The sequence below is a fragment of the Grus americana genome, chromosome 1, assembly GCF_028858705.1.
Source record: "Grus americana isolate bGruAme1 chromosome 1, bGruAme1.mat, whole genome shotgun sequence".
Classification (NCBI taxonomy): Eukaryota; Metazoa; Chordata; class Aves; order Gruiformes; family Gruidae; genus Grus; species Grus americana.
Window position 1 is genome coordinate 150,734,733 of NC_072852.1, and position 16,961 is coordinate 150,751,693.

A 16,961-nucleotide genomic window follows, 5' to 3' on the forward strand; every position below is an offset into this window, starting at 1 on the left:
CTCAGTGCCCTACCTTCTCGCTGTGGCAGATCTGACATTTGTGTGCATTGCTAGCTTGGACTGACAGATTAGCCAGTATTTTCCATGAACATCCCTGCTGCCAGGTCTTATAATAAGTAAGGAGATGCCAGATTTCAGCTGAGCTGGAGATAATGTCAGAAAGCAAACTACCCCAGCCATCTACCAATTTACAGATAAGCTCTGACTGCTACCCAGTTCTGTCAGCTACTGGTGGGGGGCAGGATGGCTAGGCAGGACAAAGCTACCCAGTTCTGTCAGCTACTGGTGGGGGGCAGGATGGCCAGGCAGGACAAAGCTAGAGAAAAACAGCTCTTCCCCTTCCTCATCTCAAGAAATGGTCTGTGAATAGGACTCAGGAAACTCACTAGGTTTTCTTCCTTTCTGTTGCCCAGGAGAAAATCTTTTCTCAAAGAAACACCAGATCAGAAAATGATGCAAGGGTGAAGAGCTCTGGATCTGTGTCTCAGCCTCTGCAGCCCCAAGGACTTTGATATGGTAGATGCAAAACTCCTGGAGGTGCAAGAGGGACTGACATGCGAATTTGGGAAGCACAAGCAGTTGAGGAGAACTGTTGGGTGGTAGGATCACTCTGAAGAAGCAGCTGTAGTAGAGGCTGTTAGGGAGACTGTTTAGGGATAGCATTAATTCCTGGGTACACAGTGAACAGATGTGCTTGTGGGAGCTAAATATGGAACAGTGAGCATCACAAATATTCCTGTCTCTCTGTCGCTTGCATACATACACAAGCACACACCTATCTCCAGAAGGGCAATGCAAGCTGAGGGCTCAAATAACCAAACCTTTGTTTAAAAAGTCCTTTTTGTCTGAGGGAGTCTGATGTGGGTTTTGAGCCCTTATAATTTAGCATACTGCAAAATTACAATCCAAAATTCTGCTCTTCTCTGAGCCACCTTTATTGTGGCCAGGCAATGGGGGAAACAGAAGGTGCCTCTGGGTGAGGCTGTAATTTCCAGTCATCCATCTGATTTCCAGTGGGAGCACTAGGAGTGATGGGGCCAACAGAGTGTGGAAGGAGAGAGAAATGCCTGTAATCTGTTTTTTCTAGGGTATGCCCTGACAACGAGGCAGAATGGAGAACATTGCCGAGGAACTTCTGCTGGGGAAAGGCTCTGCCAGCCAAATGCAAATATGTAGGGTGCCTGAACTGTCTTCTGTTGTCCTTTGATCTTTTTTTCTCTGCTGTCTTTTATCGTCCATCTGCAGCTGCACTGAACATCTGTCTTCCTGGGACTAGTGTCAGCAATGCATGCAGCGCTGTCCCTTGGCTATCCAAGGGAAAGAGTGAGAGAGATGCCAATAGCGGTTTGGAGGATGAAATTTGTGCCATACACCCGGGACCAGGACTGGCGATGCAGCTTTCCCACCCCCAGTTTGGCTCTGGTCAGCCCTGTTCTTTCTGAGCGACAGCAGGTCAGAGGAACATGTCCGCCAGTGGGCACAGGAAAATAAGCTAGCTCCCATCTTGCGTAAGAGCAAGGGAAGTTGGATAAAGCCCAAATAACAATCTGAGCTTTCTCCATAGTGCTCATTCTGCCTTTCTGAACAAAAAGTTCCTTCCGCTGCCTTGGTTTTCTCTTTACTTCAGCAAAGAAAGATGTTCCTTATATATTCCCCATTACAACAGTGAAGTGAGGCACAGTTGTTTGTGTTACCTGAAGTCAGGTGCCTTCTGAAGGCACTTGTGACTTTGTGCCTGGATTTCCGAAAGCATTCCTGTTGCCTTTCCCTTACCTGCTGATGGCAGAAGACTCTGGGCATGAGTTGTAAATAGAAAAGGCATAGGATCTTCTTTGGCAACTTCCAAATGATCTGAAGCAAGCATTTATTAAAGTGCAAAGCTACAGAAAGAATGGTTTAAATTTACTATAACCTTCAGAAAGAAAGCTACTGGAAAGAGAAAAATTCTAGTCCTGCTTAGTCTGCCTAGATATGCTGTGTGGTGCCCCTAAAGTTGAAGTATCCCTCAGCACGATGGGCATTCACTGAGACTGGTTAGAGAAAGAAGAGAGGACGTGACCACAACTAGTGTTCGTGCACTGCGGAGTCAAGGAGCAGCTGCAATCTGCTGTCTGGATCCAGACCTTGGATGTGTCTTTAGAATCTGTAGACAAATTAAGCACCAGCTGATTGTGATTTAGAAATTCTGACAAAGTACAAAAATGAGAAAGAAGTTCACGCAGGCATTTCAGAGCCTTACAGAAGCCTAAGCAAAATCATCCCCTGGAAACAAGACACCAACTGAAAGAACTGTCTCACTGCATGGTCATGTTGCTCTTGCTGTGATAGTCAAAGGACAGGTAAGACAAGGTTTCTAGACAGAGGTAGCATCTTCTATTAGGCCAGATAGTATGCTTGGAAAATGAGATAAGCCTTATGCACACAAGCTCTTGTCTCAAATATCAATAATATGTTTTATTAGACCACTTTGTGGAATGTCATCTTGCATTGCTGTAACAGCTACCCAGTAATTGATGGAAGTATTCTTTTCACTACAGTTTGTAAGAACTGCCCAGATTTTTCACAACTATCAGTTCTGCTGGAGACTCAAAGACCGCCCATAGGCATCTAATGTGATTTGAGATGCAATGGGGTATTTGAAGCATTTATCAGGAGAGCACCTTCAGAGACCTACACCCCTCTCGATTAGAAGAAAAGCATTGGACAGAGTCCTAAAGGATGTCTCAAAACACATTAGATACCTCTGTGTGGGTAACTGAACCTAAAGATTGTTTCTAGGCAAAGAAAATTGAGTTTGACTCCCAAATTCTCTCTTAATTTACAAGGAACAATCTTCCTCCACACTGTTCAGAAGGCATTTCAAAATCTTCTGATGGCAGTTTTAGTATGATGCAATATATTCTCAAATATTATTCCAAAATTGGAATAAATATATTTTTGTATCTAACCCTAAATTTTAGTAGCTGCTTTCAGAGTCTTGTCATCATATGCTTTGTACAGAATAAAGAGATTATGAGCAATTTCAGTCTTGGACTCATATCAACTGTTCTCTCTCCAGACTCACAAACTGTGAAATCTGTGCCATCCAAAACATCTAAATATGGAATCAAGGCCAATGCATTTTTTATCTGCTGCCATTTTTTACAAGTAATCAACTAGTTGGGTTTCAAACTATAGACTATGAGATATTGTGATAAACCTTAGGATACTTTGGTTTTGCTTCCAGTATCCATTGGTAAATCTTTGCAGTAAGGATTTTAAGAATTATAAGAAGTATAAATGTTTGCAGCTGTGGACACGCAGAAGGGAAGAGTTTCTCTCCCTTTTCCTTATGTTTTCTCTTTATTTTATCACTGTCATAAAAACAAAATGGTTCCACTGTTAATGAAGCAACTACTCGGCAAAACCATGTAAAGTGCCGCCACTCTTCAGTATCTCAGGATATATACAGTATGTCACTGAGCTAAGCAACCACTCAACACCATATGTTAAGCCAATGAAATTATGATGACTGATGCAAATTTGAAGTCTTTTTAGTAAAACCAGGGAAAGAGTCAGAAAACCTTTTTTTTTTTTTCTCTTTTGAGAACATCAGAAGACACGTTACCTCTAGTGCTAAGCTGGACCAACCGTGTCTTTCTCAAAGAGCAATGGGAAAGTTAGAGAGATTATAAATGAGGGCACTAAAAGCAGTTCCCACCGGAACATCAGAAAGTAATTTAAAGATGTCTTATATTCTCGTAAATTTAAGGACAGATTCTGAAATCACGATATAACCATCATATGGCCACAGTCTCAACTACACACATGAATCCACATCCCTCTGTCCACCTGGCTTACATGTTGGTGTACACCCAATTCTCCACCTTGCTATGCATCTCCAGCTGCTGCAGCCAGGGAACTGGGGCGGTGAGCTCTTGGGCGTTGCTGTGAAGGACAGCACGGATGCAAATACTGACTCCTGCACCGGGGGGACACAACAGCAGGTGTTCTCAGCATTGCTCCCCACTCCCCACATTTACTGTCCCTTCTTCTGTATGATATTAGAGACTTTACTAAAACTCAACACTTGTTTGGAAACAGGAGGTAAGCAGGAAATTCATGGGAGATGCTGGAATTCCCTAGCAACTTTTATTTTTCATTAAATGAAACAAGGAATTCAAATCAAATATCCCTGTTTCATTTCTGAAGCACCACCAGAACCTCAGGATTACAACCCCAGACGGACACCATCCAGAGCACGGCAGACTGCCTGCTCTTCTACTGACACACACTGGCAATTAGTAATGCTGCCAAACTGCTCTGAATCATAATCGGTGAAATAAAAGGAGACATGCGACAATGAATCAGGTATGTAAACTGCCCAACAGTTTGTTTGTTTTGACAAATTTTTTTGGTGCTATAACCCACTTTTTGAAATCTTCCAAGTTTGTAACAGGTAAATGAATTCCAAACCATTTTTTTAACCTAGCTATCTTTAGTAAACAGTTTCATCCGAATTTGCATCAGATAATGAAGAACAATTTAACACTTATAGAAGTACATTTTCATGCTGCTTAAAATTTATTAGAAGCATGTGTATTTGGTAACTGGGTTTGTTCTCCTAACTAGATGCCATAATGGAGATCTCTGGAGGTACACATTTATAAGTGACATTGAAAAAAATGACCCTTTATATTTTTATTTTTAGTTAGGCATCTCTAAAGGAGGTAGACTCCTGCTCTCTCTCTGAATGTGACATTAGCAGGTTTTGGGTTTGGTTTTGTATTCTGGGAGAAGCAGTTCATAGTTTTCAGTGCAGATCTAATCAACAAAATTGTGATATCATGTATTTTCTGAAGGTGACGGTATTAGGTGTATACCTGATTTATTTCTTCAGAAAATTCTTACTTTATTTCACGAAATAAAAGCTACTTAACTGAATTTTGGAACAAACATAGTTATTAGTACAACAAATAATACCTAGGAGGTCTGCCTTTAGACTTCCACTAGGGAAGAGATTTTATGACATGATCCCACAGCATCGCTTTTGCTGGGCTGTTTTTCTATAATGATAGGTGCATCAGTCTGTCTGTCTTTAAGCCAGAGAAGGTGAAAAAGCTGACAAGTGTGATGAGATAAAAGGTTAAATCTAGGTGGAATCATAGGAAAAGGTGGAATCATATGACTGTGATGAACACTTTAAAGGCTTTAACTGTGATCTACAAATTTAAAAGATTTAAATTCAGCAAGAACCAGAGCTAAGAGATGTTCAACGGAGCAAGGCATACTCCGAATATTTTTCCTCTAGCGTTTTATCCAGCGATTCCCTCCCCATGGGCTTTTTTTCTCCTGTAGAAAGACCAGAGCAGTAGAAGTGTAAAAGAGTAGTAGTAGGTAGTAGTAGGAACAGAAAGACACAGTATTACATAGTTTTCAAGCCATATGCTATTTCTGTGAAACACATATTTCTGAAGACACAGATTTCAGCACATAGTAACCATACTGCTTGTTTGATCTATAAATGCTTAAAGCGTAAAGATAGACATGGAAAATATAGACAAAGCAGACGACTGACAAATTACACACAAGACATCTATGTTATGTTTTTGACACATTTTTAAATTGCATTCCTGATCAGCTGCTGAACAGGTATTTATACCTGCTTGCATAGAAAAAAGAAGACTTTCACAGCAATTAGAGTGCGAAGAATGTACAGCCCAACCTTTCCGTGCAGACGTGCCCCACGACCAGAGATGCCCTGGCAGACCCTGGGGGGGACGGAGACGGGGCGCACCCCTGCAGCAGGGAGGGGGCAGCCGGGGTGCGGGGGGAGGCTCCTAATATGCGGGGCCGTGAGTGCCCCCATACGGCCCCCTCCTCCGGTGCCCCCTGTCCCGGGCGGGGGCGGCCCGGGCTGCAGCACCGCCCCGGCGCGGGCGGAGCGCGGCGGCTGCGGGGGGAGCCCGCAGGCGGGAGCGGTGCAAGCCCTGCCTCGGCATCCTTAGTTTTATTTTAATTTATTTTTTCAAAAAATCTGTTTATTCTCCCCCGCTATCCTGAAGTTGGATGTCTTCTCAGCCCGCCTAGGAAGGGAGAAAGAGAAGAAGGGGGAGCGCAGGGCTAGCCCACAGCATCCATCCCGCGGAAAGTAAGCACCAGCCGGCCGGCAGCCCGGGGAGCCGCGGCTCCGTGGACGGGAGGGCGCGGGGGATCCGCGGGAGGGGTGAACCGGGGTGGGGGGCGCTTTCCGTGCGGGCGGAGCCCGCTCCTCGCTCCCGCCGGACATCGCCCTCCGCAGCGGCGGAGCCCGGCCGCACCTTCCCGGGGGGGGTAGCCCGGTGGGTGCCGAAGCTGGGACCCCTGCACGTCGCCACTCAGAGTTTGGTGTGGTTTTTTTTTTTTCCCTTGCGTTGCTGTGGATGATGCGGGTGGGTTTGATTTTTTTTTTTTTTCCAGACTTCTATGTCATCCCTTCAAATAAGTGTAAAAAAGTTTGTGAAGGGCAGGAGAAATCCTAAACTGAGATCCATCCAGCTGGGTGGTTTGGCTGAAGAGGCTTTTGCTCGATGCAGTGTTTAAAAGCTCGGGCAGAGCCGGGGCGCTGAGAAGGTGCTCACTGCTCCCTCGGCTGAGTCCCTGAGAGATGCTCCTCGTCACTTCAGCGCAGCCCAGGAACGGGTCTGCCTCGGTTCCTGTTGGCATAGACATTGCTGTGCAAAAATTCCTCCTCGCACGTAGGAAGGGTTGCCTTAACTTTTAAAATACTAAATAAAAGTAGCTTTTATTTCAAAAGCAGTGGTTCAAGGTTTTTTTCATGCCACACTATTAAAATTTTCCCTTGAGTAAATAGTATAGCTTTTGAATGTGGTGGACTTCACGTGTATTCTGCACTTATGTTGTTCTCGTTTTCATCTTTGTCTTTTTAATGAATGTGAAGTCCTAAAAGTGAGTCTGTAAGTCTGCATGCAAGAGGTTCTCCCACAGATAGCAGGTTTTGGGAGCTGGGAGATACCTCAACGTTTGGACCACAGATCCTCCTCTCTGTCTTCTAGATCACTTCTAAAGACTCGCCCCTGGGTGTCTTGACCCAGTGTGACTTAGGGCATGGGAAAAATAGGACAGGAATTTTGTTTCTGTGTTGTGGTGTTCCACGCAGTCTGCCTTCTTTCAACTGTGTTTGAAAGAATTATTTCAGGTGATACCTCTGGTTGTAGGTGCTTCCTGTTAGAAAGAATTCCATTTCCCATCTGGAAGACAATGTTTAGTGTAAAAAAACTTAAAAATATAGTATTCCAAACATAATTCTGGCATCAAGTAAAAAAAAAAAAATTGAATCCTCTTTCATAAACTTGCACCTGGGATTGTCTTATTATATTATATTATGATTAAATTATTAAATATTATGATTATTTTTTTTAAATTTTAACTTTTCAGTAGAAAGCTAAGATCATAAATGAAGGAAAATCACTTTTAAAATTGATTTTAATGTGAACTGAACAACAAGGTGATTAAGGCTGTATGGACATGTAAATATAAGGGGGTTTTATAGCTCCTTTGTATCACAAGAGAATAAATATATGACAGTAATGTAAGTTTTTTAACAATATGATTTTGAAATTTGATTTTATTTTATGCAATTTCGTCAGCTGTTAAATATTTAAAGTGGATTAAGCATCATCTTCGGCATGTTGCACAACTTTGCAAGGGAAGATGGTAAAGAATCTGCCAATTAGAAATAATGAATGAGTTCATGCAACAAAAAACCAAAACAATCCTAAACCCTTAAAGCTAATATCTTCAATAAGTTAGTATTTATTTTAAGGCAAAGTGAGAAAGAAAAACCAGCTTCACTGGTGTAGGGTACTGCTCAGACTAATGTGTGGTGGCAAGTGCAGAAAGAAGCCTTACACTCTCAATATTAATGCCCGTGTTCCCAGAAGCTGATAGAACATCTTTTGAAACCTTTTTTTCTAACAGACTGCTTCAGAGAAAAGTGCAAGCAGTGACGGGTGTCTGTTTTGTTGTATTTTTAGATTACTACTGTCAGAACCAGTTAACAGATGAAACATTTAGTAACTGGTGATGTTAAATGAGCTTTTGGCCTGTTTCACCTGGCCATATGTTTTTTATCACTTTGGGTATGTTTTCCTTTCCACATCAACTCAAACAAATTGAAGGAGGCAAAATGGATGTTCTTTTATTTGTTTTGAATGCAATTGTAGGTTTCACTGGGTTTTTGCTTAACATTTTTTGAGAAGCAGAATTGGCAGAATTTGATAGAGTTTGGTCCCGCAAGCTCCTGACGTTGCCAGAAATCAGGAGGGTTCAGGGTGTTCAGCTAGATCATGGAGACTTGGGGAGGGCAGAGCATCACCAGTAAGACAGCGTTGTCAGAGTTGCAAAGTAACCTCTATTAAGCCAAGCTATCTGTCTGGAGAGGAGAAAAAAAAAAAATCAAGTGAACCTTTGAGCACACAAGCCTGTCTTCAGGTGTTTTCAGCAGTAATGTTTAATTGAGTTAAATGCCAACATTAAGTAAGAATTAGACCCATTCTTTCAAGGGATTTGTATGGGAGTTTAGAAGCTTTATTGAAATCTGAATTTGGCTTGTACTTCATCCAAAGGTGTAAAAAAGCTTAGCACTTTACACATGAGCTACTAATAAAAGACTTCCTCCTGCACAGCCCAGGTAGATCTTCAGATGTTTTCCTCTGCAGACCCCTGTCTCTTAAGTTCACCCCAAACTTTTTGAAGCACATCTTAGTGAGTCCTTTTTGTCATCTTTCAATGTGAAGTGGACACATGGCTTGACCTTCACAGTGTGCCTTCACAGTGTACTTTTTAAAATGTATCTTCCATTTGAGTTACCAGGGCGTGCTTCTCTTGCGTGGGCATTAAGGCATCCTTCCCCGGCTCTGCACCAGGGCAGAACTCGTCCCGCCGAAGCCGGATGGGTTGCAGTCAGCAGAGAAATGGCCTGGGCGCTGGGCTGTGCCTGGACACCTGGTGTCAGACTGCTCAATTTTAGTCAGCTGAATCCCATCCAGGGAGCAAACGTCCTTTTACAAGCACTGTAAATATGAACTCTTAATATGTCTTTAAGAATGCAGGATGTATGTGACAGTGTATAAAAGATCTACATTTTATTATTTATATTTTGAGCTTAATAGAGATACATATATAAAGTTAGTCATATTTGCTAAGGGAATTATAACCTTTGGCTTTGTCTAACACTAAGGCTGTGATGCTTTAACGATAATATTATTCAGACTCTGCCTGTGATTATTCTGGTGAAGTTAATTCCCACATAGAAATATTTATGATGGCATACTATAATCTTTGCTACAGATTATCTAGGTGTAACCAGTTCAGCTTGGAAAAAAAATTGCATCTGAAACTGAAATTAATCTGCATGTAAATCAGACTTAAGTCTCTTCAGATTTTGAAGCCCGATTCTGCAATATGCTTTGCAGAAAGAAGGAGCAGATAGGACTGACCTTAGCTGCATTCCTCAGTAAACAGATACATACAAACAGATTAGACAAAACTGTTTTCAAAGTGATGGAAAAAGAACAGATTAGTTTGGTAGAAGCTAGGGTATAAGCAGAATTACTAAAAAAAATTAAATAAATCTACCAATGATTACTTAGTTTATTTTGCTGTACATGCTTGCTTTCCTTTGAATTCTTCCTTCTGAAGCTCTCCTTCAGCACAATGCCACCATACTTTTTTTCTTACCAAAAAAGTGCAGCTGTTTGCCTTTTCAGTCATGCAATTAGTGACTGAGAAACACTTGGCATCAAATTTTTTTAATCAGTTGATTCTTTCATTTCTGTTTTGTTCCACTAAACTTTAACTCTGTTCCTTTAAACACAGTTATGATTAAAGTATATTGATGGTTAGTCCTAGTTAGTTTCCTTCTATAACCTGCAAGCAGAATTGGACAGGGGATAATTTATTTTTTTCAAGATGGTAGAAAGAGGATTTCAAATGTTTCTTCTCTTAGATATGCTACCTCAGACCCTTACCGATCTAAATTACTATGTACCTCCTAAATGGGGAAAAAAAACAGGAAGTATCAGTGTTTTAGGTTATCAGTGAAGGTCTGCAAAGTGTACATTTACTCATCAGAAGAGAAAGTAAAGACAGACCGTATACATTAGAGTTAAAAATCACTGCAATAATATGTCATATTTAGTACAGTGAGTTTGTGAAAGTAAGGAAGTAGTAAGAAGAAATACTTGCTATAAATATTCACAAAGATATGGTAAAAGAAAAAAAAACCAAACAATGTCTGCATCTTTAGTAAACTCTGAATTCTCATTTTTCCAGTTGCTTGACACATCTTTTCTTACAAGACAATTTCAAAAAAGTGATGACCAGGAGTAAATCAGAAGATGCTCCCCTTTGAAATGTGTGTAGTCATTCAAGGAGTACATGATTCACGAAAGAAAAGTTTTCATACTTTTTAGTTCAAGCTATGGGTGCCATGCATTTTGCGCCAGTGAGTGGAAATTCCTACATATATCTCTATATATCCATCTATGTTTTTATAGAAATGTCTGTGCAGAATTTGCCTGCAACCATGCAGAGGGCTGGTTAAGCAGTTACGCATCCACATTAAGCACTCTGCTATTGCTTCACACCATAGACACACACATTTGTAGTCCCTGCGTGTGGGTATACAAATTCATGTCTGTGGTGGGAGAGAGATGTGAGGCTTTGGGCGTTCGGCTCCTTTATAAATAATGAAGGAGAACATCTGTCCACTGGTAAATGTGGGAGAAATGAAATTGATATCACAGTTCTGCCAACCTTTGTAAGCACGTGAGAGCTTCAGGGACTGCGCTTGAAATTATTCTTTCTGGGCAAGAAAAATACTTTCTCCTAAAATTTTCATCATTTTAATTAAGGTCTAGCCAAGACTGAAGTTTTGCTTGGTGTAGATTGACTTAATGAGGAGGAAGATACAGTTCTTCCTCTGGGAAGCTGTTGCAAAAGCTGTGCCTTACCATGCATTTTTCTCACCTGAGGAACTTTGCTAGGAAGGTGCAAATAACCTTCTCCATGCTAAACTGTGAGACAGGGAAAAACTGTTTAGAACAGCCAAGGAAATGCCAACAAACTGATTTTTCTGCTGAAAATCAGCAAGAAAACTGAAAAGACTGAGAAATATTTGTTACAGTTCAGAAAGGGAGGAACTGTTATAAAATTATGTACCTACTTTGGTCTTGGTACGGAAAGGGTTGTTTTGTTTTTATCACTTGTTTTCTTCTCTGTTTTCAGACAGACACTCATTGTCAGAGGAAACAAAGGTAGCTGCCCCATTGATAGAAGCGCTGCCCATTCGCTCTGAAAGAAGGGACCATGCTGAAGCACCTTTTTAAGACATCTTCCTTTCTGAGCCTCAAAAAAGACCATCTAACATGATCCTGGGTTTCAATAACGAAGATGAATTTGAGGTGACCGCTCGGTTTTGCTGCCCTGGAGTTAGCTGCAGAGCTGACCACTGGAACGGCACAGTGCAGGAAAACGCTCCAGTGCTGCGATACAGTATTTCACACCTGAGCAACCGCCCAAGAGGCATCTCAACTGAGTGAAGATCGCAGGAATCCTGAGATGATTTGACCTGTAATGGAGGGACGCTTCCGGGAAACTGCTGGAGGACTTCAGCACAGGGCGCCTGGTGTCTCTGCCCTCACCTTTCCGTGTGCAAGTCCAAAATGAACCACACCTGGACATACAACCTGAGCTTTGGTGCACCTACAGATCCTGTTGAGCCAAGGGCTGGACTCTCACGAAATGGGCACACTATAGTGGCTGTTTTTCTTGGATTTATCTTGTTTTTTGGTTTCTTGAATAACTTGATTGTCCTCATCCTCTTCTGCAAGTTTAAAACCCTCCGTAACCCAGTCAACATGCTCCTCCTGAACATCAGTATCAGCGACATGTTAGTGTGCATCTCAGGCACTACCCTCAGTTTTGCATCTAACATCCATGGCAAATGGATTGGAGGGGAGCATGGTTGTAGGTGGTACGGCTTTGTCAATTCCTGCTTTGGTAAGAGTTCAGTGATAATTCTCTTATCCTAATCTTTTTAACACTGGTGCGTGAAGCAACTCGGTGAGTTGGGTGCCTGCTGCTCTGTGGTAAACAGAAGGATGCTTTGATTGCCTTGTTATGGTCAAACACAAGTGAAATGCATGGTTTAAAACATTTTAACAAAAGACTTTATGAAAGAGTAGCATATATCTGATAAATATTTCCTAATGTATCCCATTTTTTGAAATTACGTGTTTTTAAGAGCTAAAAATGGCATCTAGAAAGAGGCAACTCACTGGAAGGAGTTCAACTAAGTGTATGAATATATACAATACTTCCCTCTTTTTTTAGGAAAATCTGTGCCAGTGCTGAACTACAGGCCCCTCAGCGTTGCTTCTGTCATGAGCAAAGCCTCCTGAAAGTACTCCATTTACCATTTGTAATTATCTATCAATCCATAATATGAATTCCCCTATGTCCCAGATAATGACAGTTTTCATCATTAGAAGCTTTCCATTCTCCCCCAAAGCAAAATCTTTATTTTAAAATTACATGCTTGCAGATTCAATAGCAAATGAAGTCATAGGAATAGATTTGTTGGAAATAGTCAAAGTGTGCATCAAAGCTGCAGTAAAACAATGTTCAGTGTTCTTCTCCTGTCCAGACAAAACTTTTCCTGCAACCAGCTTTTGCACTGCTAGATTTAAGGGTTTTTTTAACTGAAACTTACTTTAGTTATTAAAAATGATAAGGGAAGAAGCACAGCCAGAGGACAGCCTTCATCCCTCTAAGGTGGCCCACTGCTTTAAGAATTACATCACCAAGCAGCGACCCTTTCTGCATTTATTCCTACATTCAGACAAGGTCCACTAAAGCATAAACTGGCCTGTGGGTGCACATCTAGACGTGGTCATCCTCTCACTCAGGCTGGGGCACCTGGCATAGCTCCCTCCTGCTGTGTGTCCTTGCTTTGACACCTCCAGGCCAGGAGGACAGGACAGGACTGAGCACATCCCTGGTTCCTCTCGCACCTTGGAGCTGCAGTACATCTCGTGCAGGCACTTTGGCATGAGAAACGCTCCCGTGGCCCTTGATGTAGAGTCAGGCTGCAGATCCAAACCCATGTTTTCCATCTGAATTATAAGCCCTTGCTGTTTCCAGTGGTGTACCTTTCCCTTCCTCACACCTGTGCTCCAGTATTGGGAGTTATCTCAGCCTGGCAGCTTCCCCTGGGAAACTGCTGCATTGCCCCCAGTGAGCTCTCAGGAGTTGGCAGTGTTCTGTAATATAAAAGCACCGACTTCAGCCATCCAAAAAGTAGACCCCATTACCAGCAATACCTTGGCTTGTTTTGGCAGAGTATTTTTGTTTCGGTCTGTGCAGAGCGGAACGACGTGTCTTCTCCTCCCACGTTTCATTTCCATTTTTGTGAATTTTATGAATGCCAATATTGCAGTAACTAGTCTTCTCAAGGAGGAATGGGTTAGGACTGGTTTTTCTCCATCCTTTAATTTGGCCTCTTTTTTATTATTTAGGGGTGGGATGGGAAAATAACATTTGAAGGTGAGGGAAAAAAAGGTATGTGTTTAAGGGATTAGAAAAAAAAGTATATTGAAGGTGCCCTTTGAGCCTGCTGGCTTCTCTCAGGATACCTGTGTGTTACTACCCCGGTAACTGTGGCATTAAACCAGCAAATGGGTAAAAGTTGCTTATGGAATAAGTCTTCTGAGTCAGATCTTCTGTATAAATCAGCTGGATGGCAGGAGAGCAGATTTCTGCGCTATAGTTATACCTGTATTCATGCAAGAATTACTGGCATAATTCATAAATTGATTAGATCTTCAAAGAACAAGCAAGCAAACAAAACCACAAAACCCAGAATGCCAAAGGTGACCTCAGCTCCTCTGAGTGGTGGTGGTGGTGCTGTCAGCAGGGCGTCCTGGGCGGCCGAGGCAGCCTGAATGCGGACAGTTAGGGAACTGTGCACATGGAAACTTTTCGTGACAGTGTTAAAAAAATTCTTTTCTCGAAGTCTTGCAGCGCTCCCAACATTTTTTATTTTACTAGTGCGTATAAAGGGCATACTGAAGAAGTTTGCTTGTGGAGTTATAATTAAAAAATGTTCACTGGAAAATAACGTGAGTAAAAGCAAGTAATAGTAGCAGGTTGCTTAACATTTATCTGTCTCTATGGACAGATTATATCTGCCAATAAACACCATTATTCATCAGATTGTTTGAATTTTTGTACTCCAAATTGTGCTAAGAAAGAGCTACTGTAGGTGTGCAGTGTGTTGCTGGCTTTTCCAGGTCTTATAGCACTTGACAACAAAACGCTTAGGTATACAACTGTGGGGTTTTTTCATGCAGTGTGTACTGTAAGCGTCATAGACAGCACAAGGATCCATTGAATGGAATGGTTAATTTTTTTTATGGCAATCGAGAAGTGACCTGAGAGAGTTGTGAGCTTTTTATTGAGACTTGCAGGTGTTATTATTAAAGAAAAAAATAACATCTCTTTCATTGTAGGATTGTTTTCCTTGTCTCCTGTGGACTTTGGAAAAACTGTATAAAACTTATCAAAATGATTCAGAAACTCAAGAGGCAGAAAATCAAGTATATTCTATATCATGAGCTGATGGCTTAAGATCTCGCTGATTGATGCGGTGTAGTTACTGAGGATAAGGAAGGTTTTTGTCAGTGAGAGGATTTTTTGACACCTAAGCAGTCCAGTTTAGATACAGCCTTTGGCCTGATCGCTGTGACTGCCTTGTAAGTGGCAAAGCTGATCAGATTTATAGACATAAATACAAACACTGCAAAGACTACAAACTGTTACATAAGGCTATCATATAAAAGGAGCATGTGAGAACACAGAGATGGTAGGACTGTATAGACTGGGAGGAGAACATTTCTTTGTGTTATTTACACTTTCTAGCAATCCCTTAGCTATTCTTCAAAAAAATAAATATACTTTCTATTAACTAAAAATTAGCTTACTCTCCTTTGTGCCTCATGTCTGATTTTGGCTCAGCAAGGCTGAGAGGAAGGGTCCTAATGCCAGAGACGTGTAGTAGGAAAGACAATTAAGAACAACTGAAGTTCAGCGTCAAGCTTTGTAACAATGAGCACTTCCATATTCTCATGTGTTCCTTTTTTTCTCGTGGGATAGAGCCTAGGATAACCATCAGTGTAGGGCCAAGATTTTGGATGATGTTACAGTAAGTTCACTGTCTTCAGTGCATTCTCCTGTACCAAATGAAGATATGTACCTTGCTTTTAAACTGCAGTATTTTCCTAAATGATGAAGAAATTTGAATGGGCAACTAATCTTCATGACTTGGTGAGTATTTGATGATGTGTAAAACACACCTAAGGCAACGTAGGTTAAAATAAACCTGTTAAAATGTTTTAAAATGCAATTCATTTTTAAAAGGCTTCTGAGAAGGACTGTATTTTAGTGGTTATTTTTTTCCCCTCCCACTTTGTTTTGTGATGCTATGAAAGCCTCGTTCTCCGTGTTTAAAAGGAAGAACTGAGAGTGAAGGTATTATCCCCCAGGTCTGTGGCCTGGATGAAACCTGAGCCAGTGAAAGTAGAAAGCTGAGATTTGCTTCAAATGTATACGCGTGGTAATAGATCACTCTTTTTGTTCGAAGCGTCTTACCTTTTTAAATCACGTAGCTGTTGCCCTGGGAGGTGATCTGGAAAGCAGATCTGATCCTCATCCCAGCAAAATCGACACTGCAGTGTACATTGATGTCGCTTACTGTGGAATCGAGCTGTAAGTTCTTTACTGGGCAATCCATTGCCTACCCCAGGCACTTCAAAACCATGACCCAAGAACCAGCACCAGGGGGTTGCCATGGGCACAATGGAAAAAAAATACGGACAAAGTGTAGGTGTTTGGTTTATTTATGTGCTGCTTTCCACATGTCTGCTTTGTGATTTCAAACCATTCACAGAAAACAGAACATTTAAAAGCTAATGGGAAGTGCAGATGCTGATCAATAAGCATGTAATGGGGATTTTAAGGAGAACATTAAATATCATGAGACCTGCTATAGAAGTGTGGGAGCTGTTGGGTCCTGATATGGGGGAGCATTAGGGATGGAGCTAGAGGAGGAACAGCGTGGGCTGTTCTCATCGTAAATGATTTTACCCTGGTGCTTGTGCATGTTTGCAGCTCTGTCAACTAGGTCATTGCAGTGGAAACTGCACATGTGGCTGAGTTGGGGAAATGGATGGATTTGCTAAATTTGCTTCCATTACCCATCACTTAGCCACGGTTTGACAGGCTCATGGTTGCACATTTAAGCAAACACGGAAAGGGACACAGAAACGGGACACATTTTCCCAGCTGAACTCTGAGTAAACTTTGCAAGCAAGCTGTAATAAGAACTGTTAAATATATCATGAAATGATTAAGCATTAGATTTTAATTTATGAAAAATACATTATTTAGTAACACCCTCCCATAGAGACCATATATACAAACAGTAATATGCCATCCTAAGATGAAGTTTGTCATGCAGCTTTGATCATCTCACACATAATCTCTCCAGTGCCTCATTAAACACTTCAGATCTCTGGACAGATGAAAAGTTTCAAAAACATTTCATTTTTTCCCAAGATACTTACACTAATGTAGACTTCCCAAACATGTAGGACAGGCAGAATTTGGGCTCAGATGACTTCTGGGGTTCATTTTCAGAATCACCACTTTATGCCATGCCGTATCAGGATTAAATATTAAATAGATTAATACATATGGGAAAGATGAAACCTTCTCTGGCTCAGAAAATCTAACACTAGATTCTAATGCTGGAAAAATTTCAAGGCACATCAGTAGCAAGGATATTTTTGTGACTGTTGAACTCTTGGCTCATGTTTTCAAGTGTCTGCTAGTTGTTTTCTCTTCCTCAACCTTCATGGTAG

At 41.5% G+C, this 16,961-nt stretch overlaps 1 protein-coding gene across 1 annotated transcript in view; it reads left to right on the forward strand.

Annotated features, from left to right (window-relative positions):
• Positions 1-11,696: 11,696 nt before the first annotated feature.
• The window catches only part of LOC129208203 (pinopsin-like), a 92,913-nt gene continuing 87,648 nt past the window's right edge, over positions 11,697-16,961 (forward strand). The window contains exon 1 of the mRNA XM_054830544.1: positions 11,697-12,042. Within this exon, the coding sequence (XP_054686519.1) occupies positions 11,706-12,042 (337 nt within the window). The 5' untranslated portion in view covers positions 11,697-11,705. The remainder of the gene's footprint in view (positions 12,043-16,961) is intronic.